This window comes from Pelophylax lessonae, assembly GCF_965119305.1.
Source record: "Pelophylax lessonae genome assembly, chromosome: 4".
Classification (NCBI taxonomy): domain Eukaryota; kingdom Metazoa; phylum Chordata; class Amphibia; order Anura; family Ranidae; genus Pelophylax; species Pelophylax lessonae.
The window spans coordinates 21,460,269-21,484,096 of NC_138771.1; the positions used below are offsets into that span (position 1 = coordinate 21,460,269).

General features: G+C 43.7%; 1 protein-coding gene across 1 annotated transcript in view; it reads left to right on the forward strand.

The window, feature by feature from the left end:
* IGDCC3 (immunoglobulin superfamily DCC subclass member 3) overlaps window positions 1-23,268 on the forward strand; it is a 310,994-nt gene extending 287,726 nt beyond the window's left edge. Inside the window, exons 12-14 of the mRNA XM_082255109.1 lie at window positions 845-983; window positions 17,275-17,467; window positions 22,425-23,268. Of these exons, the coding sequence (XP_082111235.1) occupies window positions 845-983; window positions 17,275-17,467; window positions 22,425-22,556 (464 nt within the window). The 3' untranslated portion in view covers window positions 22,557-23,268. The remainder of the gene's footprint in view (window positions 1-844; window positions 984-17,274; window positions 17,468-22,424) is intronic.
* The last annotated feature ends 560 nt before the right edge of the window (window positions 23,269-23,828 follow it).

Here is a 23,828-nt window from a genome sequence, read left to right on the forward strand (position 1 = left end):
GGAGCTGAACGTCATCGCTCCCAGGAATCAATGCGACGGCACCGGCCCCGCTCGTCACTTCCGGGCGACGCCGCATTCCCCTGCTAAACAGCTTCTGGGCATGCCCAGAAGCTGTGGAGGAATGCGGCGCCGCCCCGGAAGTGAAGAGAGGGGCCGGTGAAGGCGCATTCTGGGAGAAGAAGACGCGGAAGAAGACGCCGAAGAGGACCGCGCCGGCTTCAGCTGCCCACAAGAGAGATGGAAACGCTGTGGAAGAAATTTTATAAGTGAGTATTTCTTCTAAAAGGTAAGTACGAACCGGGACAGATCAGAGGCTAGCCATTGTGGAATGTACTAGCCCTGACTGTCCCGGGGGTATGTTTGTTGAAAAATGCTTTCTGTGCCCGGAACTCCGCTTTAAATAAAACAGAATTTTGATGATACTTGGAGTGCAACCATTTCTTCTAAATTGATACAAGCTGTACACTCACTACTTTACATTGTAGCAAAGTGTCATTTCTTCAGTGTTGTCACATGAAAAGATATAATAAAATATTTACAAATATGTGAGGAGTGTACTCACTTTTGTGAGATACTGTAGATGTGAACGTGTACCATAGGAAACCATGTAAAATAGACTGTAGTGCATTTCTGCAAACTGCAAAACGCACTAAAAAACACATAAGTGTGAACCAAGCGTCAAAGGTTTCTGGTCCTTGTTGGAGTAAACTCATCATGAACACTTTAAATCATAATGTATAAAAATATTGTTGATGTGGCCCCATGAATTCTGTAGTACATCATACTGTAGCCTTAGTGCCAATGAATATAATTCTAACGTACTGCCTTGTATTTCTCTACATAGTACTGAATCCATCCTGTAACTGCGTGCTTGATGAGCAAAGGGCAAAATCCTCAGTCACCGGTATCATCATTGGGATTCATATTGGTGTCACCTGTATCATTTTTTGCGTCCTGTTTCTCATGTTTGGATACCGTGGAAGGTAAGACACAGGAAGAAAAACACAATTTTTTATCATAGTGAGAGACAGTGAAAGATGGTAATTTGAAAACAATCACAAATTCAGTTTCTTTCTTTTCCATTAAGGGACACAGGAAAGCTTTGGGTTATACTGCCGCCTAGAGTAGGACTGGATATTGGTAAACAAAACATCTGTAGGCCAACTCAGGATAACCTCTCATACTACAAGCACGCCTCAGTTCTTTACTAGTGTCCTAAGGGTATGGCCAGGGCTTTTTTCAGCTGGAACTTGGTGGATCTCAGTTCCACCACCTTTGGCTCAGGGCCTCTGCTCCTTGCTCACCACTATCACTTGTAAACATAGGGACATGGTTGAGTTCCTGCATCTTTTTTCTGAGAAAAAAAGGCCTGGGTATGGCCATTTTTTTCTACAAGTCAACTGTACAAAGACCAGGGCTTTTTTTTTTTTTTTTTTTTTTTTAGTAGGACGCACTTCAACCACCTCCAGCTCTGAATGTATGTAATGGCAAGGGGTGCTAGGGGGTGCTTGAGGGTAACCTCAACTGATGCTGGCTGCTAGGGCAGCCTTTTTCAACCAGGGTGCCCAGGCACACTGGGGTGCCTTGAGGTTTCTTCAGGGGTGCCTTGGCAAAATGCCTAAAAATTTATCAAAAATTGTATACAAGCCAGCAGGTGGATGAAGCCTGCCTTTTAGTTATACAAAGCCACGGGTTTGCATTATGCACCAATATGACTTTCTAGACACTGGTATCCTTACAACCAATGACGTCATCAGTTAATAGGAAAGATGTCTGTTGCCTCCACAGCACCCTTGTGTGACCTTCCTGTGCCCCTCTCCCTCAGCACTGGGGTGACAATAGATGACTGATGGAAAGAAATTGAGGGAGAGGAGAAACACTGGAATACTAGTCAGTACTAGTGTTCAAAAGTGTATTTGCTTTGGAAGAATAAATCACCTCTAACTTTGGGTGTCCTATGTGTGGATGTTGCTGCATTATGTAAATTTATATGAACAGTTTTTTACATTTTACAATGGGGTGCCTCGAGATCGTCCATAATGTTGAAGGGTGCCTTGATATTGTCTATAATCTTAAAGGGGGCCTTGACAGAAAAAAGGTTGAGAAACACTGTGCTAGGGGATCTATTGTTGTGGGAGGCTTATAATTGCTGGGGACTTCTAGTGTTGCTGTTGGGGGTATCTTATGTCGTTGGGGGGTAAGTTATTCCTAGGAGAGATCTACTGTTGAGGGAGGGGTCTATTGTTGCTGGCTACTGGAGGATCTATTGCAGCAGGCTGTTGGGGGATCTATTATTGCTGGTGGGGCTCTATTGTTGCTGTGGAGTATTTTGTTGATGGGGGATCTATTGTTATGGGGGGGGTATTCTGCTGCTGGCAGCAGGGGATTTCATTTAATACAAATGATTAACTCCACAAAACGATACTTCCTTTGGTATTCCCTTAAATGGGCAATACTGGGAGGTGGGTAGGGGGTGGAACCCAGGGACAGTGCTTGGAGGTTGGTAGGCAGCCAGGACAAGGAATGGTTCACAAGGGGGGAGTTGCTGCATCTATACTCTTGAGAAAAAAAAAGCCATAAGACTAACTGATTTTAGTACTTCATCTAGACCCCGCTTGACTGGACATGTGAGGACAACTTGGAGGTGACTTTTGGCACCACATAGGGTGCTTTCCAGATTTTTTTTTTTTTTAAAGTTAGCTGCAGAACATTTTTCAGGTCCAAAGCCTATGGCACTGCCTTAGTACTTTTCCTGTCCATGAAGGCCCACTTTATGAGTTGGCTGGTCAGGGCAAGCAGTAAGAGTTACCTCAATTACTTCTACTGGTTTTGTCTTGAAAATGGTTAACACTGTGGGACTGAGCGCTGAGATCGCCCACTGGGTGGAGTGTTGCTTGTACACATTCTACACTTCCTTTCGCACCATGCAGTGTTGAAGAATCATCTGCCCACTGCTGCTCCTGCTTGGAAAGAGACACATGGATTGCCAATCTTTGATACGTCCCTGCTACCTGCCTAGGGAGACTTTGGTCACCTACAGCCAGATCTCACGCTCTTGGTACTGCTTTGCTGCAAAACTGAGGCATGTTGGTAGTGGAAGGTAATATTCCGGCATGGCTTACGGGTTTTTTTATTCGCCAGCGCCCAATTCTTCTTGTAGCAGTATATCCCAAAAGTTTAGGACTTCTTGTATCCCTCAATGGACTTTAAGAACAGGATGAGTACGGTGAGTACATAAAATCGTATTTTTTCCACTAGCCAGAAATCCATATGGGAGACATACAGATCTACAACTTTGAGCAATTGCCCACTATATGATGGAGGGTCTTTAAAATCCTGGTTAATTTTAACCCTTTCCTTAGGAACTTAAGATGCTTATTGATATTAAACGATATCCAAATGATCAGGCCCCTAATCCCACCAACTGGTGTTGGTTAAACAAGTAATGGAATGGTGCCCCTATTATGTTTCTTAGAGCCCCACTGCCAGGGCTGAGCGCCTGCTACTTAACAAGCAGCTCCTTTCTTTCAGTGCTCAGAAGCTGCTTAGCTGTTGGTTAATTACCAGCCACTCGTTGTTACCATAGTGACTCACCTGATTACCATTAACCTGCCTCATTAGTCCAGCCTACAGCAGTCCCTTTTGGCTATTTAAGCAGCTTAGCTAATTTCCTTCTTGCCCTTGCGTGGTCTTTGATCTCTAAGTGCGTTCCTTCCTGTGCTCCTGTGTATGATTTTGCCTGGCTGACTTCCCTTCCAATTCCTGTTCCTGATTTTTGCTCCTGACTACGCTGACTTCTGTTTTCCTGACCCCGGCTCATCTGATTACCCAGCTCTGGCATCCAAAACCTGGCTTCTGTTTTTTGACTATGTTCCTGAACTGTGTTATTTTTTCCATTTCATTAAAGGTGTGATTTTAACTGTGCTTTCTGTCTCTGTCTGGTTTATGGTTCCTGACACCCGCTCTAAATGCCCATCCAACCTAATCTGGTGGCCCACTACTCTCCGGCATCTGAAATGCTCATCCTCTCCTGCTCTACAGAGTGTGAAATGGAGATGCTGCCCTCCTAATCAGTCCACGTACTGAGTCAATGAATGGAAAGCAACCTCAGCCTAGGCTCCTCCCAAGCCACTTCCCCTGAACAATAGAGGTCATTAATGATTGGCTGGGTTAAAAAAGTTGTCCCATTGTTCTCCCCTGGTAAGCTGGATAAAGTCCCCTCTGTTCTCCAGTGACAGACAATTATTAAATGGGGCACATTGTAGGCAGCTTTACCTGAGAAGTGTGGGCATTTTTACCATGAGGGTGGTCGGACAGCCCACCAAGTCTATGGACAGTTTATGATAATATCTGTGCTGAGGTTACTAAAAACACACAAAAGTTGCACATGCCTTGGAGGCCAGTAATCTCAGAATATTCCTTCTGAAAATTTCAACTTCATCTCATAAAGTCCCTGCTTGGCCATATTGTCACATACCTGTATGAGGAGCTTGAGCTGATGCTGGTGGGCTCTTGCACAATTCCTTTATGAGCACCCCTGAAAGTTAAGATGGGGACTGCAAGGCCAGTGGAAGGGCACAGGTGCCAGGAAGCTGGAACTGCAGACTTGAACTTAGAACGCTGGTGTCAGGTAAGCAGAAGCTCAGCAATGAGGGAACCTAAACTTCAACCAGACCAATAGAGAGCAGAGCCAGGTTCATATGCCAAGTTCGGTAACAGCCAGGCAGGAAGGCATTAAATCATGGAGATCAAGGTCAGTGATGGGCAGAGGCTGGCAACATGCAGGCAACGAAGTACAGAATGGATAGGCAAAATCTTGGTCAAGAGTCTTGGCTGAGGTCAGTATCACAGGTAGGCAGTATACATATACAGGCAGGGGTAATCTAGAGGCAGGTCAGATAAAGGTGGTTAGTGCTAGAGTCAAGCAGATTCAGGATCAAGGATAGCAGAGATACGAGCTGAAAGACCATCCAGCAATAATCCAATGCAGGGCCCAGGTTTTAGCAGACCATTAGGCACCAGTATCTGTGGTGGATGTCCCCCTGCGTCCATGGGCATAACATTTTTGTATGCTTAAGCTCCCATGCCTAAACACGTTCATGTGCATGAGCCCTTGGGCTGGCACAATCTCTCTGACAGCAGGCATAATGTTCCTGGCACATACCTCCGAAGCCTTGTTATTGGCATTTCAGCTTGCAGGACTTCCATGGTCTCCTGGAGACAAATTGAGGAATGCTGCTAAGGTCATTTTAGTCAGGAATTGGAACACTTAAAGATGCTTTTCTATCAAATCTTAAAGCGAAACCAAACCGCATCTGAGCACCACAAATAAAAAACACTATTCATTTAATTTTTAATATTCAAAGCAAACTCCCTCATCCATCCATGTCCCCATGCTTTATTTTGTTGAGAAATCTTTTTGAGAAACATCCCCCTAGCTTTTTTGGTCGTGGCCATCTCTAGTAAGGGCAGATGAGTCATGTAGCATTTACTTCCTGAAATCCATCTACCCTTAGCTCAGGCATGCAGGCAGGAGAGTGTGCTTAGTTGAGAAAACCCCTCCTCCCCTCCTGAAGACTCTCAGCTGGTATGACATCATTTGCCTAGGCCAGAAACCAGGAAGTAACTGAGAAAATGTAAAAGAAAAGTTTAAAACAAGTAAATATGATCAACTTTCCTATCTATTTATTAACCACTTAAGCCCCGGAAGATTTTACCCCCTTCCTGACAAGGGCTTTTTTTGCAATTCGGCACTGCGTGACTTTAACGGACAATTGCACGGTCGTGCGATGCTGTACCTAAACGAATTTGACGTCCTTTTTTTTCCCACAAACAGAGCTTTCTTTTGGTGGTATTTGATCACCTGTGCAATTTTTACTTTTTGCGCTATAAACAAAAAAAGAGCGTCAATTTTGCAAAAATAACATTTTTCAATTTTTTTTAATGAAATTCCCCCCCAAAAAAATGTAAAAATCAAAATTTTTTTAACATTTTTGGCCAATTTGTTTTCTGCTACCTATGTTTGGTAAAAAAAAAAATCGCAAAAAGCGTATTTTGATTGGTTTGCGCAAAAGTTATTTAAGTTTACTAACTAAGGGAAAGATTTCTGTAATTTCTGGTGTTTTTTTTTTAACGTGTAATGGCTGCGATTTGCGATTTTTTTTTGCTGTACTGCGACATTGAGGCAGACAGATCGGACCCTTGACTGACATTTTTGACACTTTTGGGGGTACCAGTAACATTACTGCAGTAATCAGTGCTATACATATGCACTGTTACTGTAAAAATGACACTGGCAGGGAAGGGGTTAAATTTATTGGGGAAGGAGGGGTTAAGTGTGCCCCTAGGGGCGTGCTTCTAACTGTGATTGGACATGGCTACTGGTGTAGGAACAGAGATCAACGGTCCTACATAGTAGAACCGTATGATCACCATTCCTACACAGGGGAGAATGACAGGCGGCTTGTTTACATCAGCCGCCTGCCTTTCTCCCTTTACGGCGAACGATCGCGAGTGACCGGCGGACATCGGGTCCGCCGGTCACACGCACTGACTTCCCAGGGAACGAGCTGGGGCGGGCGCGCGCCCCCGCAGGCACGCGCTCCCCCGCTATTGTCTCACAAGCAAGTGACAGGCTAGTGACGTATATATACGTCACTTTGCCTGGCCGGGGCTGACCGCCGCCGTATATAGTCGTGCGGCGGTCGGCAACCAGTTAATGCTAGCAGCCTAAAGATTGAAAAAAAATAGTCAATGTTGATTGAGAAAGTGAAGTTCTACTTTAATCACTATAGATAAACTGTAATCAGCAGACTTTATTAAACATGGCCCGCCATAAAGATCTTATAAAAGGAAAAAGGAATGCGTCTCTAAGTGCAGTGTTAAAACCGTTTTAATGACACACAAATAGAGAACACTTACACGATCATTCGTGAAGAGCGGGCATGTAAAGACATCACGGGGGTTCGTTCCATGGACTCCCTAATGGCTCCCTTTCCTTGAAGCCATCCAGCAGCATAGGGGGATGAAGAGGAGAGGCGTGGAGCACTATGGAGGAAGGTCCCGAGCCGAGGTCACGGTGGAACGCACGCCTCGCTTGTGGACCGCAGGAACGTGATGATGTCACGGTGGCAGTAACGCGCTTCGGAGCGAGCGCAGTAACACTCCTTCATCATCCCCCTACGCTGCTGGATGGCTTTAGGGAGTCCATGGAACGAACCTCGTGATGTCTTTACATGCCTGCTCTTCGCGAATGATCGTGTAAGTGTTATTTGTGTGTCATTAAAATGATTTTACCACTGCACTTAGAGGCGCCTTCCTTTTATGTTTACCTATTGGAGCATGCTTCTGCTCTCTGGAAGAGTGGCCCTAAGGACAGCCAAGAAACCATTCACCTACAGAGGAGGTCAATATCATGTGTTTAGAAGACTAATCGCTCCCATAGAAGCTCCCTATGGTCCTTATATCCCCGCCCTTTCGATAAATGTAAAAGCTCTCCTGCCTCTAAGGCTCCATGCACACTGGGCTTAAAAAAAATGCCAGTTCCCTTTGCAGAAAAAAACGCTCATATGGAGCATTTTTTGTACAGAGTTTAGAAGAGTTTTGGGTTTTTTTTTTGTTTCTGACAGTAAACTCCAAAAGGGTAAACCAGGTTTTTTTTTTCTTTTCCTACCTTTAAACGTTGAACTTAAAATATGCCTATAATCATCCTAATGTGCATGGACACATAGGATAACATTGAGCTGCTTCTACAAGCAGAATACAAAACTCCCGTAGTAGTAGTAGCGATTTTTAAGCCAGTAGGCATGGAGCCTAAAGCCTACAATAGGCAATTCATGTACATTTCATTTAATGTTTTTTTTTTTTTTATGTATTTATTTTAGTAAAGGGGCCATTTGCATTGTGTTAGTTGATGGAATATATACCCTTGAAAATAATCTGGTGGATGGTATGATCAGTTCTACACTGATCTGTAGGTTATTGCAAGGAAATGAGTAAAGAGCAGCTGTATGCATTAGAAAACTTCATAAATGAACTGGTATTGGCTGTGGACGGCGGAGAATGTGCCAGGACTCTCCGGAGGACCCGTCCAGGTTTGGAAAGAAAATGAAAAGAGCACATATGCTCTACCATATGTTCTGATTATGATGGGACAGCAGAGAAAGTTAATGAAGGTCAGGAAAAGTAGGGCTTTATAGTAGTAAAGAGACTCTAAATATTCTCCTAAATTTACAGAAGTAATTTTATGTGCACTGAAATAAAATGCCAAGTGGCACCCATAAATACTGCAATATATGTGTCACATACAAAATATTCTGGAGAAGTGTCGGCCTAAATCCACTTAACTCTGTGCTATACTCAGTTAAAATACATTATATTATATTTTATTTTCAGTATATATTGTTTATTTATTAAATATTGGGGTTGATTTACTAAAACTGGAGAGTGCAAAATCTGGTGAAAACAATTAGCGTCCAGATTTTTATTTAACGCTTAATTTAATAAGATGAAGATAGATTGGCTACCATGCACAGCTGTACCAGATTTTGCACTCTCCGGTGTCAATCATCCCCATTATATAATATAAGATATTATATTATATTTTATAAAATATGATATTGCATTTTTTTTTATATAATCACGTTTTTCTATTGGTAAATTTACAGTGTATAATAAAAAAAATTGATTGATAATACAAGAGATGGCCAGAGACTGCAGCCATACTAGAGGAGATATTTAGAGACTGTAGACGTAGCACAGAATATATATATATATATATATATATATATATATATATATATATATATATATACACATATACATATATATATTTTTTTTTTATATATATTTATATACATTTATAAATATTTATTTTTAGATGCTGTAGACATAGCACAGAATATGATATATATATATATATATATATATTTATATTTAGAGACGGTGGACATGTACCGTAGGTGGGGCCTTTATTTGGTACCTTAAGTTGGGAGTTGGTACCCAGTTCACACCAGTGCGGCTTTTATGTGGCACGAATTCAAAGCTGCACATCAATGCGATTTGATCTGCCGATTTCATTGCAGCTTGCAACTTCGATTATGCAAGTCACAATGAAATCGGTAAAAAGTAGTGCAGGAACATTTTTCATAATCGCTGCGACTCCCCGTCGCAACAATTATGAAAAAGGTTCCTGCACTACCACTATGTTTCCATTGCCAGCAATGGGGGGCTACTAGTCATGCAATTTGGAACTGTCAAATCGCATGAAAAGTTTCTTGTGAGTTCAGTGTCCTATGAAGCCACTTTTCCTCTTGAGGCACTGTATGGAAACCCCAATGGCTCAATATCCTTATGAGTTTCACCTTCCCTAGTAATAACGGCACAGAGCCACCTACAGGTGGGAAGGCTATAGTCACCTGCCTACAGACATGCTACAGGAGATGGTCAGAGAGTGTGGACATGACACAAGAGATGGTAAGAGACTGCAGATATGACACAAGAGATGGTCAAAGACTGCAGATATGACACAAGAGATGGTCAGAGACTGCAGACATGAAACAAATATGTTCAGAGACTGCAGATATGATACAAGAGATGGTCAGAGACTGCAGACAGGATACAAGAGATGGTCAGAGACTGCAGACAGGATACAAGAGATGGTCAGAGATTGCAGACATGAAACAAAAAATATTCAGAGACTGCAGACATGATACAAGAGACGGTCAGAGACTGAAGATATGACACAAGAGATGGACAGAGACTGCAAATATAATACAGTAGATGGTCCGAGACTGCAGACATAATACAGGAGACGGTCAGAGACTGCAGACATGACACAAAAGATGATCAGAGACTGCAAATATAATACAGTAGATGGTCAGAGACTGCAGACATGATACAAGAGATGGTCAAAGACTGCAGAGATAATATAAGAGATGGTCAGAGACTGCGGCTATGATACAGGAGATTGTTGGCATAATACAGGAGATGGTCAGAGACTGCGGAAATGATACTAGAGATGGTCAGAGTCTGCAGACATGATACAAGAGATGGTCAGAGTCTGCAGACATGATACAAGAGATGGTCAGAGACTGCAGACATACTACAGGAGATGGTCAGAGATTGTTGACATAATACAGGAGATGGTCAGAGACTGCGGACATAATACAAGAGATGGTCAGAGACTGCAGACATGATAAAAGAGATGGTGGACATGTTATAGAAGTTTTTGGAGACTGAGTGGACATGCTTCAGGAGGCAGTCCAGGACTGGAGACATATTACATGAGACTGCTAGAAATCACAGCTATAACAGTGCATTAAGAAAACACAGTTTAGTGTCTGTAGAGGCCCCCGAGGGCCACACAAAAAGTGCCAAACCCCATCCAGCTGCAATTTGGGCACCAGGGTTTTAGAGGGTGAATAAAAATATAAATAAATATGAAAGCTTTCAGGAAAGATTGAAGCCTATATGGAAAAACACAACACATATACACATTTGGAACAAAGGCATGGTATATAGATAAAATGTACATGCGATTAATAAGGATGAAATAAAATGGTAGTAAATTGCAAACCTATAAATATTTATTAGTAATACAGTGTGGAAGAAGTTTGTTAGTGAGAACCTTCAGGGCTATTAATTCCCCTTCTGCATGGTGTCATACCTGTCTCCAAGGATTTTAGCATACTGAAAATGTTTATAAGTTTCCTCTCCCATCCACAGGTGAATTTTAGTATGAGAATGTTTGCATTTTGTCGTGGTCTGAATTGCAGAAGTGATTTCCCACTGGAGAATGGCCGTGATTTTCATTTATTTCACACGGCGGTGCTTCATTCCGGTGAAAAATTTATTTTTAATTTCCCAAAAGTAGATCTTTCTTGGGAAGCATTTTGTGCTCAATGTTATACACAGAGATGTGAAAAATTATTTGCCCCCTACCTGATTTTATTTTTGCATATTTGTCGCACCTAAATGATTCAGATCATCAAACAAATTTTAATACTGCACAAAGATAATCCGAGTAAATATAAAATGCAGTTTTTAAATGATGATTTAATTTAATAAGGGAAAAAGGGTGTCCAAACCTGCCTGGCCCTATGTGATAAAGTAATTGCCCCCCCCCCAGGGCCATCTTATCGAATGGGCACGCTGGGAAGTTGCCCGGGGGGCCCCACCTGCCCAGCCCCAGCCAAGCATTAGTCCTGATACCTGTGTGCATCCCAAACTTAGAAGGTGGCAAGCGCCTGTCGGCCCTGCGCTGCTGTCAGGCCACTTGGGCCATGGGGGGGGGACTCACAACTGCAGGAATGGCTGTCCGCCTCCACGGGAACAGGCACACACAGGACAGTCGAGTCTGACTTCCGTCCGTGTGTGTGTTCACCGGACCCAGCCGTCCAACATGGAAGCTGTCATTAGCCTGGCACTGCTGTACCAATAAATATCACCTTATCAATAATTTACATTTTTATTCTCGTGGGTGGTTGTGTAGGCAGGGCCCCAGTGCACTGCATTGCCCAGGGCCCTTTAATGCTCTTAAGATGGTACTGCCCCCCCCCCCCCATGCTAAATGATGCATGAACTCTGATTGAGCCCTCGTTCACATTGTGCGTGGCTTTGAAATTATGCAAGTTTATCTGAACTCGCACAATTTCAAAGCCGCATTTCAGTCCGAATTCCGGGGGGGGGGGGGGGGGAGGCTTGAATCACATCTGTACAGGTTCATGCATGCGTGAAATCGCCCCCGAAGTTGCCAACAGTAGTGCAGGAACTAATTTTGGAAATCGGTGCGGTGCCGCAAAATGTTTTCAGGACAGGAAAAAAATTGGGCTTTTATTTGGTGGTGAATAGTAATGGCTATCTCCAGTTTTTTTGTATTGGTATCAAAGGAAATCTGGCACAAAATAGTAAAAAAAAAAAAATAATTTTATTTTATTGCTGTATATTTTTTTGACCCATAACCAAAAAACAACCCAAAACAAATTCTTCTACTCCTGACGGTCACTGCGATGCCACCTATGTAAATGTTATTCGTTGTTTGTACCAGTAGTGCGGCCCAGAATTAATAGTGAACATTTTTATTTTTTTTTTATCCTACCTAAATCGCAGCAGGGTTGATTTACTAAAACTGGAGAGTACGAAATCTGGTGCAGCTCTGCATAGAAACCAATCAGCTTCCAGGTTTTTGTTTTGTCAAAGCTTTTTCGTGGGGAAAAAAATAGCAAGTAAAGAAAAAACAATATAGCGTATACAATTGCAACACAAATCATATTGTAATTGAATGTTATTTAAAATTACCTTTCCTTTTCAATCTGCAGCTGTTGTCATTTTCTGAAAATGCAATGCAATATGGCCGCCTGGAGCTGTTCTGTACACAGAATGTATACTGACCACACCCCCAGAAACATCATTTCCTGCTTGTGTGATTGGCTCACCAATTTTCCCAGAAGTCTGCACTAAGATACAAGTCAGATTTCTGGCATCCCCTGCAACACAAATGTCATTTTTGGTGAGATCCTCCCAATAGGAACACGTCTAAAGGGATGCAGGCCCAGCAGATTTCCTCATTAGAGCCCTGCAGCTGCCACAGCTGATAGATAATTATGAAACCACTCCCATTAGACCCACTCAGCACAGAGGAACAAACAATGATTTCTTCAGAATAACAAAAGATAAGAATCTGCAACAAAGTTTGTTAAAATCTTTGTAATGTACAGAGATCACCCAGAGGGGAATGTTTTTTTCTCAACAAAAGTGGAGTTATGCTTTAACTGAACAAGCTGAAGATAGAAGCTGATTGGCTGCCATACACAGCTGCACCAGATTTTGCACTTGCCAGTTTTAGTAAATCATCCCCATTACATAATATATTATATTATTTTATATTATATTATATTATAGTATATTATAATATGTTATAATATATTATATTATTTTATATTATATTATATTATATTATATTATGTTATATTATATTATAGTATATTATATTATGTTATATAATATTATATTATGTTATATTATATTAATTATATTATATTATATTATATTATATTATGTTATATTATATTATATTATATTATATCTAGTCTTAGTAAATCAACCCCATTGACACAGATACTAAATTGACAAAATGTTTTTTTTTTTTATCCTACCTAAAATACAAAGACCACGACCTTTGACCCTGACTTTGACTCTGAGCATGACCTTTGATCCTAACCCTGACCTAGTTCAAACCCTTATTTAGCTATTTTATCTTCATTTTTGTTTTTTTTTTGGTTTTTTACACACTTCTCTTTTTTTGCTTCCAATCTTCTCCTCTAGCATACAATGTATCTTTTTATCCATTCAAGGGGAGAAAAAAACAGAGGGATGGATTGTACAGTGATTGATCATTGTGCTAGCCAATCACAGGCTATCTCAGAAATCAGGTGATAGGGAACCGGTCCTTCCGATTTTTTTGCTGTTGGGTTTTTACGATGCCTACGGCTGTGCATTCTGTGAATTGCTGTTGCGGTTGGGGGGCAGAGGTATGACATTTTCTGATGTCTAATGGATGTGTTGACCGTAAGCTGAAATAAGGCAGATAGAGGAAAGTCTCCCATATGCAACAAAGAGAGGCAAAGTGCCTGAAAAACGCATCAAGCGCAGCCGCCTCGATATAAACCTAGACTTTAGGATCGTACACACAATAAGAAAATCGGAAGCAAAATTTAGTAAAATTTAGATCAGCCAATTATCGAATCCTTAGTATGGTGCTTTCGACAGCCGATTCCAACTTTTAGGAGGACAAAACCTGAAGGTGCAGGCTATAAAATTTTTATCGTAAGTGAACACAACGCCTGATTTTCATTTAATTAGTACAGTTTTTGTCCCAAAAAAATCGTAAGCGCAAGACTACGCATGCTTGGAAACGAAAGAATATATTACAAAACAATTCAACAAATTACATTGCTTCTGAAGTTGTATTCTGTCGTACGTGAATTTTCATACGTTGAGTATAGTTACATAGTTAGTGAGGTCGAAAAAAGACATCTGTCCATCCAGTTCAACCTATGATGTGTGTGTGTTTGCTGTTAACCGTACATTGTATACCCCTGTATGTTGTGGTCTTTAAGATGCCCATCTAATAGTTTTTTGAAACTATCAATGCTCCCTGCTGATACCACTGCTTGTGGAAGAGAATTCCACATCCTTACTGCTCTTACAGTGAAGAACCCCCTACGTATTTTAAGGTTAAACCGCCTTTTCTCTAGTTTTAGTGAGTGGCCCCCGTCTCTTATTGTATTCCCTTTCTCTGAAAAGTTTGTTCCTTATGCTCGGGTCACCAGTACAGTATTTGTACATTGATATCATATCCCCCCTCAATCTTCTCTTCTCCAGAGAGAATAAGTTCAGTGCTTGTAGTCTTTCCTCATAGCTGATGCCCTCCATTCCCCTAATTATTTTTGTTGCCCTTCTCTGGACTTTCTCCAGTTCCAGCATATCCTTCCTGAGGACCGGTGCCCAGAACTGGACAGCATACTCCAGATGTGGAGAATAAAGAGTAACCTCTTTATTTCTGTATAACACTAGAATGTAACAACAAATGGATGATTATTCCTCCGATAATCTCATTGTGTGTACGAGGCCTTAGTGGGCAGATCACCAGGTAAAAATACAAGTAGAAGAAAGAAAATGAATGCAGCCATTACATCTAACAACTGGTAAGCTGCAATATACTGTATTAAAAGTTTGTTTTTAGGTTTAGTGTTTTTTCTCTCTTGACAGTGTATTCCAGGTTGGGCTCCTGTTCTAGTTGAGCTATCATTACCCGGATTGGCTTGTGTTTAGCCTTGGGTTTGCTATGCCCACCCCTCATGTTTGGCACTGCTTTGGGAAGTCCCTATGGTGTAGAATACGGAGCTGTGTCTGTCAATGAATGAAAGAGAATGAAAGAGTTCATTGACAGACACAGCTCCATATTCTTCACCATAGGGTTATGCTGCCCTCTACAGGAGTAGGACTAGACAGACAACACAAAAGCTTGGCTACACCCCGTGGGCTGTCCTCAGCTAGCATAACCCCCCCTCTCTGCTTAGAGATACTCAGTTTTGTACCAAGCAGTAACAGAAGCATGAAAAAACTCCTAAGGCTCCTTTCACACGGTCCGCCTCCGCCAGCGGACTCCATGCTGCTCAGCGGGGGATCGATCCGCCGATCCCCGCTGAGCAGGCAAGTGACAGCTCCGTCTCCGCTCTGTGTGCAGAGAGGGAGGTGTCAGATCCCTGCTGTCCTCTATGGGGGAATCAGGTGAGAATGGACCGCCTGTCCATTCTCATCCGATCCCATCCAATCCAATCCGCTGGACGACTGGAAAATAGGGTTTCCATCCGGATTTCAGGGACAGGATCAGAATCGGATAGCAGCGGGTGTCAGCGGACATATCTCCGCTGACATCTGCTGCCCCATAGGGATGCATGAAGGATCCGATCAGGTCCGCCTAAAAAACTTACAGGCGGATCTGATCGGATCGTTCGTGTGAAAGGGTGGGTGCTGTGTCTTTCAATGAACTTTACGATTTTAGGATTTAGTACAAAAATCCTATTTTCTCTTCCGTTCATTGACAGACACAGCTCCATATTCTTCACCATAGGGACGTCCCAAAGCAGTGCCAAACTTGAGAGGGTGGGCATAGCAAACCCAAGGCTAAACACAAGCCAATCCAGGTAATGGTAGCTCAACCAGAACAGGAGTCCAACCCGAAATACACCCTCAAGAGGGAAAAATCAGACCCTCTAATATCGCAGCCCGCAAAACTTTTGCGGCCAAAGGAGGCAACCAGGGATGCCAAAACTTCCAGTATGTAAAACTTTGAAAAAGTACGCACCTATGACCAAGTGTCCGCTGTACACACCTGTGCCACTGAGGCCTGATCACAGAAGGCCCAAGAAGCACTATGTGCCCTAGAAGAATGTGCCTTCATAGGGAAGGGGGATCCCGATCCGTAAGTGAAGAAGCACGGGTCACGTCAATCTCATCCATCTGGAAACGGTAGCAAAGGAAGCAGGAGCCCATTCCGCGGCCTGTCCATACTCCCAAAGAGCGAATCTGACCTTCAAAGGGACTCAATGGCTACCAAATAGACCCAAACAACATCCAGAGTATTCAAGGCAAATACCCTGGAATGAGCCGGCCTGGGACACAAGGACGGCAACACAATGTCCTCAAAAGGAAATTAGAGAAAACCTTTGGGAGGAACGATGGCCGTGGTTCAGAGGCGTAACTAGAACCTTCAGGGCCCCGGTGCAAGAAACCACGAAGAGCCCCCCCCAGATCCCCAGCCGGGGCCCTTCCCTTCAAGTTTGGGGTTCTTCCCACTGATCCCGGGGCCCTTTACTCTCATTGTGGGACCCTTTAACAAGTTCTGCAGTGGGCTCCCTTCCTGCCATCTTGGGGCCTCCCCACGGTGATGGAATGCCAGGGGCCAGTCGCAAGTGTGACCCTTGCGATTCTGCTAGTTCATCCACTGGTGTCATTAGTTTTTATTTTTTGGTATTTTAATTGTATTATTACAATGTGACTGACTATGACTCTGTCCATTCAGAAAAGGAAGGAGCTGGTAAATTACATATTTACCGACCCCTTCCTGGTTCTCTATTGTGTCCTATCCTATCCTATACAGGAGCATGGGGCCTGGTTGCAATTGCAACCCCTGCAACCCCTGTAGTTACGCCCCTGCCATGGTTGCAGGACCAATTTATCCCACCAGATAGGAAGAAGGACAAGACAAAGCCGCCAACTCCGACACCCTGCGAGCAGAAGTGATAGCCACCTATAAACCACCTCATGTGACAGCGTAAGGAAAGGGATCTCCCGTACGTTTTCAAAGGGAGGTTTTTGAAGAACAGAACCAGGTTCTAATCCCAGGCGGAGTAAAAGGACGACCTCCTGAAGGCATATATGCACCAGTTAATGGGAAAACAAAGGTCTCTGTCCTTGAGTATATATGTTGCACTGCGGATTAGATCATCACTTTTTATGGATGAAAATCGTAGGTTCCAAAACTATATATAAAAATATAAATTTGCATCTTCTAGCAGTTAAATACTTAGATATAACCATCCTGCTTATAAAATTAAAAAAATAAATTAAAAAAAATACACTATATTGTCAAAAGTATTGGGACGCCTGCATTTACACGATCCTGGCACACTGAGAAATTACGGCATGATGAAACAGGGATATGATATGATCCAGTAATGTACTTGTTATTTTCCCTCTCTCGCTTCACAGGCTCATGAAGTGTAAAGCTGCACAGGATCCGATCTCAGCTCCTCAAGGACCTGGAGGTGTCAGACTTTCAGATCGAGCAGATCACAATGGTGATACTTTGAGAGGAGGTGAAATTCCAGAAATCAAGGGCAAAGTCAGTGAACTCAGTGAGATGGAACATTTATTTCACCACTCACCTTCTCACCGAAATGGGGTAAGACACATACATTTATTTTATATACTGTATATGTATATGTATATATATATATATATATATATATATATATAGTATCTCACAGAAGTGAGTACACCCCTCACATTTTTGTAAATATTTTATTCTATCTTTTCATGTGACAACACTGAAGAAATGACACTTTGCTTCAATGTAAAGTAGTGAGTGTACAGCTTGTATAACAGTGTAAATTTTCTGTCCCCTCAAAATAATTCAACACACAGCCATTAATGTCTAAACCGCTGTTAACGAAAGTAAGTACACCCCTAAGTGAAAATGTCCAAATTGGGCCCAAAGTGTCAATATTTTGTGTGGCCACCATTATTTTCCAGCACTGCCTTAACCCTCTTGGGCATGGAGTTCACCAGAGCTTCACAGGTTGCCACTGGAGTCCTCTTCCACTCCTCCATGATGACATCACAGGGCTGGTGGATGTTAGAGACCTTGCGCTCCTCCATCTTTCCATTTGAGGATGCCCCACAGATACTCAATAGGGTTTAGGTCTGGAGACATGCTTGGTCATCTTGGAGGTGTGTTTGGGGTCGTTATCATATTGGAATACTGCCCTGTGGACCAGTCTCCGAAGGGAGGGGATCATGCTCTGTTTCAGTGTGTCACAGTACATGTTGGCATTAATGTTTCCCTCAATGAACTGTAGCTCCCCAGTGTCGTCAGCACTCATGCAGCCCCAGAACATGACACTCCCACCACCATGCTTGACTGTAGGCAAGACACACTTGTCTTTGTACTCCTCACCTGGTTCCTGCCACACACGCTTGACACCATCTGAACCAAATAATTTTCCCTTAAGGCCCGTACACACGTACCGATCGTCGGCATACAAACGTCGGTGGACGAAGGATCTGCCGATTGTACGCGTGTTAGTATGGTGCCTCCGACAGATGTCTGCGCACAATCCGCGGACAAAAGTCTTTCGTGCAAACATGAAAATATTTGTATGCCGACACCAGAACGGACGATTGTTCGCCTGTCAGTACACAATTCGGCCGACAGACCGCAGATTTGCAAGACTGGGCATGCTCAGAAAATAGAAAACACAGGGAAAGTTAACCATTACATGACATCACTTCTGCAGTCGGCGGACAAAATTCTTGTGCTGTCCTTGTGCTGTCTTTGCACTTTTCAGCAGACACCGACATCCCGGGGAGAAAAGAGGAACATTTGTAAGCCGACCATCGGTACGTGTGTACGGGGCTTTAGTCTCATAAGACCACAGAACATGGTTCCAGTAATCCATGTCCTTAGTCTGCTTGTCTTCAGCAAACTGTTTGCGGTCTTTCTTGTGCATCATCTTTAGTAGAAACTTCCTTCTGAGACGACAGCCATGCAGACCAATTTGATGCAGAGTGCGACGTATGGTCTGAGCACTGACAGGCTGACCCCCCACCCTTTTAATTTGTGTTGCAATGCTGGGATCACTCATACGTCTATTTCCCAAAGAAGACCTCTGGATAGGACAATGAGCATGTGCACTCAACTTCTTTGGTCAACCATGGCGAGGCCTGTTCTGAGTGGAACCTGTCCTGTTAAACCACTGTATAGTCTTGGCCACCGTGCTGCAGCTCAGTTTCAGGGTCTTGGCAATCTTCTTATAGCCTAGGCCATCTTTATGTAGAGCAACAATAATTTTTTTCAGATCCTCAGAGAGTTCTTTGCTATGAGGTGCCATGTTGAACTTCCAGTGACCAGTATGAGAGAGTGAGAGCGATACCACTAAATTTAACACACCTGCTACCCATTCTAATGAGTCACATGACACCGGGGAGAGAAAATGCCTAATTGGGCCCAATTTGGACATTTTCATTCAGGGGTGTGCTCACTTTTGGTGCCAGAGGTTTAGACATCACCGTGTTGGGGCTTCGTTCTAATGTAAGTATTTCATAATGATCTAGTATGCAATGCATACTAGCTCATTATGCCATTGTCCTGCAGGGTTTGTTTTTGTGGGTTTTTTTTTAGGATACAACTGCTTTAATGGATGTGTATTGAGTTATTTTGAGGGGACAGCAAATTTACACTGTTATACAAGCTGCACACTCAATACTTTACATTGTAGCAAAGTGTAATTTCTTCAGTGTTGTCACATGAAAAGATATAATAAAATATTTACAAAAATGTGAGGGGTGTACTCACTTTTGTGAGATTCTGTATATATTCAAGCTTGACCTCTATGCTTGGAAAACCTAATAAAAACTTTTGTAAAGAAAATGCAGAATAAGGACATATTTAACCTAAAATGGTTACAAAGCCAAAATGTTTTTTACCTTAATGCATTCCTTGCATTAAGGTAAAAGAATGTTTAGGTAGTACTATCCCCCCTAATCCCATCAACCCCCCCCCCCCCCATCTACTTACCTAAGCTCTCATTCGATCCAGCACTTTGCCCATCTGCAGCGACTCTTTCCCCCTTCGTGCTGGTCTCACAGGCTTTGCTGAGGCATTGGCTCCTGCTGCTGTCAATGAAAGAGAGTGACGAGGGATCAGGGGTGGGCAGGGCCAAGCCCCACTGTCTGTGTCTATAGATGCAGGTACTGAGGCTTGGGAGTGACCGTACACGAGTGCCCTCATAGGAAGCTACTTCCTATGGGGGTACTCACCAGAGAGGAGAAGCCAGAACTGGCGGGCGGGATTCCGGAAGGGGAGGATTAAGGCTGCTCTTTTCAATTTGATCCCACAGAGCAGATAGGTATCAACCTGTTTGTAATTCTAGAAAAAAAAAAAAAAACTTGCATTTCAAACACTTTAATTCAGCCTCCTTAGTACCACCAGATCAAGATGGACATTTGTTTAGCAACATTTATCTAAAACTGTGCTCCATTCATTTCATTGCTCAAAAACCTAGGGCAGTCACAGAAAAATGATGCCATTTGGGATGACCCAGTACATTTTGGCAGGTGAAATATTTGAATAAGTAAATCTGTCGGCTGTACCAACATTTGTTGTGCCTAGGAGCAGCACAATTTGAAAAAGTGTCTAAGACACCCTTAATGACTGCCATTATATGAGCCTTATATTTGAAATGTTTGTCAGGTTAGACCAGGGTTCCATCTCCAGAGGTTGCAAGGGGTTCCTTGAGCAATGCCTGCCTCGCAGATAAGTTCCCATTGACACCATTGATCTTTTTAGCTATCTGTAAGGGGGGTAATTATTCCCAATGACCACAAGTGTAAGGAGCATTCTTCCCACTGACCATCACGCTAATGTATCATGAGATGTAGATATAGGAATTTTTATCAGGGTGCCAGGAAACCAGACCACATGGGGATGCAGGTAAAATAAAGCAATTTATTGGAGCAAACAACAATAAACGCAGAGCAAGAGTCAGGAAGTGAGAGCAGGAACAAGCCAGGGTCAAGTCCAGAAGCGGGTAGTCATCCAAGCCAGGGTCGAGTCCAGAAGCGGGTAGTCATCCAAGCCGGGGTCGAGTCCAGAAGCGAGTAGTCATCCAAGCCAGGGTCGAGTCCAGAAGCGGGTAGTCATCCAAGCCGGGGTCGAGTCCAGAAGCGGGTAGTCATCCAAGCCGGGGTCGAGTCCAGAAGCGGGTAGTCATCCAAGCCGGTGTCGAGTCCAGAAGCGGATAGTCATCCAAGCTGGGGTCGAGTCCAGAAGCGGGTAGTCATCCAAGCCGGGGTCGAGTCCAGAAGCGGGTAGTCATCCAAGCCGGGGTCGAGTCCAGAAGCGGGTAGTCATCCAAGCCGGGGTCGAGTCCAGAAGCGGGTAGTTATCCAAGCCGGGGTCGAGTCCAGAAGCGGGTAGTCATCCAAGCCGGGGTCGAGTCCAGAAGCGGGTAGTCATCCAAGCCGGGGTCAAGTCCAGAAGCGGGTAGTCATCCAAGCCGGGGTCGAGTCCAGAAGCGGGTAGTCATCCAAGCCGGGGTCGAGTCCAGAAGCGGGTAGTCATCCAAGCCGGGGTCGAGTCCAGAAGCTGGTAGTCATGCAAGCCGGGGTGGAGTCCAGAAGCGGGTAGTCATCCAAGCCGGGGTCGGGTCCAGAAGCGGGTAGTCATCCAAGCCAGGGTCGAGTCCAGAAGCGGTAGTCATCCAAGCCGGGTCGAGTCCAGAAGCGGGTAGTATGCCGATGCCTGGTCGTCTGCAGATGTCAGGTCATCTGCTGATGCGGGGGCGAGAGCCAGGAGACTCATCAGCCAAGCCAAGTCATACATGGAGGAACACAAAGAACAAAAGACTGCTAGCAGAGATGCACCTTGGAGCACAAACACAAGGGCAAGGACTGCAAGCCATCAGGTGATAGATATAGTCAGGTATGCAGCATCATCACTATGCGAAACCGAGGCAGCAGGCAAGTGATGATGCAATCAGAGTTTATAAGAGGCAGCCGTCTGCACATGTCCAAGATGGCTGCCAACAGGAGGTCATGGTAAGACCTTGACACAGGGGTTTCCTGAGACTGGAAAGTTATTTCAAGAGTTCCCCTGTGATCATGTTGGCTTGTAGCTGCGCTCAAAGCTGGAGGATGGAAAATTTCCCAGCCGGTATTCAGAGCGTGGGAGCCGGCGTCTGTGCATTAATTCAGAAGTATAGACATGCCAAGAGGAAGACACCGCTCAGACCGACCTGGTGCTTTCACAATGTGAGGCCTCAGACAATGCTGCTTTGGCCACACCTCTGACGCATCCACTGGGGTTTGGTTATAGAGATCCCCGGTGGGCGAGGTGAAACGCGTCAGTATGTAGCCAGAGTAGCGCTGCCAGAGCCACACACTGCGAGAACACCAGGTCGGTCTGAGCGGCATCTTCCTCTCTTCAAGGGTTCCCCTGTATTGAAAAGGTTGAGAAAGGCTGGGTTACACCATGCACGGGAGGCACTGATTGGTTGATATGATAGTTAACACAGACTGTCTTTCACATAGGCGTTGTATACGTGAGTGATTTAAGCACTAACCACTTTTCTCTCTTTCAGCAGCAGCCTTCTTCATCTTGTCCTTTGGATGAAACCCTGGTGTCCACCATCACTCCAGATGAAATCAGCTTTACCGAAGAAGACCCTCCGGGGCACCTTACATCAAGCCTTACAGCCACAACCAAGGACTGAACCTCCTTCGATCTTTCTCTAAAGCTGGTTTTGAATCCTTGCTGCTCCTTATCAGCCTCGTCTGATGGAGCTTTTTTTTACACAATCTCAGGTCTCCATTTTTCCAAACCCTGTGATCCCTTTATATCCTTTTGATAGAATTTTGTACTTTTTTATTATTATATGTGAGAATGTGGCACTTATAGACTGTTACTCTTCAGAGACTGTGGGCAGCCGTCTCGCTTTTTTTTTTTTTTTTTCACTATCGCTACATGGAAATCGCCTGCTGGAAGCCCTCTGGCAGCAGGTCCTACAGGTTTTATAGAGAACTTACCTCTTTTCATGTCACTACCCACTGATAATTCCGATCTGCTCTTTTGTATTGTCGTGTCAGATGATTGTTGAGACTCCTGGGAATATCCCAGGGATGTCTGCTGCTTTTGTAGCCTGGTTTGGACTTTTTAATATTTCATTTTTTTGTAGTTTTCATTCATTTTTTTGTTTTTTTTGTTTCATATTTTGACTTGTTATGAGACGGATATAGACTGTAACAAGAGTCCGTACGCAGAGGTCATTCACCAAACCTACCTCAACCGGGATGAATGTTTTCAAGTGTGATCTATTATTCTTGATTGCTTCATACATGTTCAGCATTGATATGTGCCCCGGCAGTGGATGTTTTATTATTTAGTTGTATTTTTTTTTTTTTATTATTATTTGGGTATTTTAAGGGAAAAAAATGCATGAATAGCTCAGTCTGTCTAAGTGAGCCACCTAATGAGGAATGTGTGGTAGAAATGCCTGCCTAATGATTCAATTCTTTTTTTTTTACCCCATATGTTTTTTTTTTTAACCGCTTGCTTGACGACTATTTACGTCGGCGGTCAGCCCCTCACAGGCAAAGCGACGTAGGGCTACATCGCTAGCCTGTGAGGCTCTAGGTAGCGAGCGCACGCCTCTGGAGGCGCGGTCACGGACCCCCCCCCCCCGCACATGTGCCCGGCAGACCCAATGTTTGCCGGGCACTCGCGATCGTCAGTTACACCGGAAGAAAGGCAGGCAACTAATGTAAACAAAGCCGCCTGTCATTCTCCCCTGTGTAAGAATGGAGATCACACGGTTCTACTATGTAGGACCGTTGATCTCTGTTCTTACACTAGTAGCCACAGCCAATCACAGTTAGAAACACGCCCCTAGGGACACACTTAACATAGCTGAACATGCGATCTGTCCCTGTGTCACTCAGTCACCTCCCCCCACACACGTTAGTAAGCACCAGGCATACATTAACCC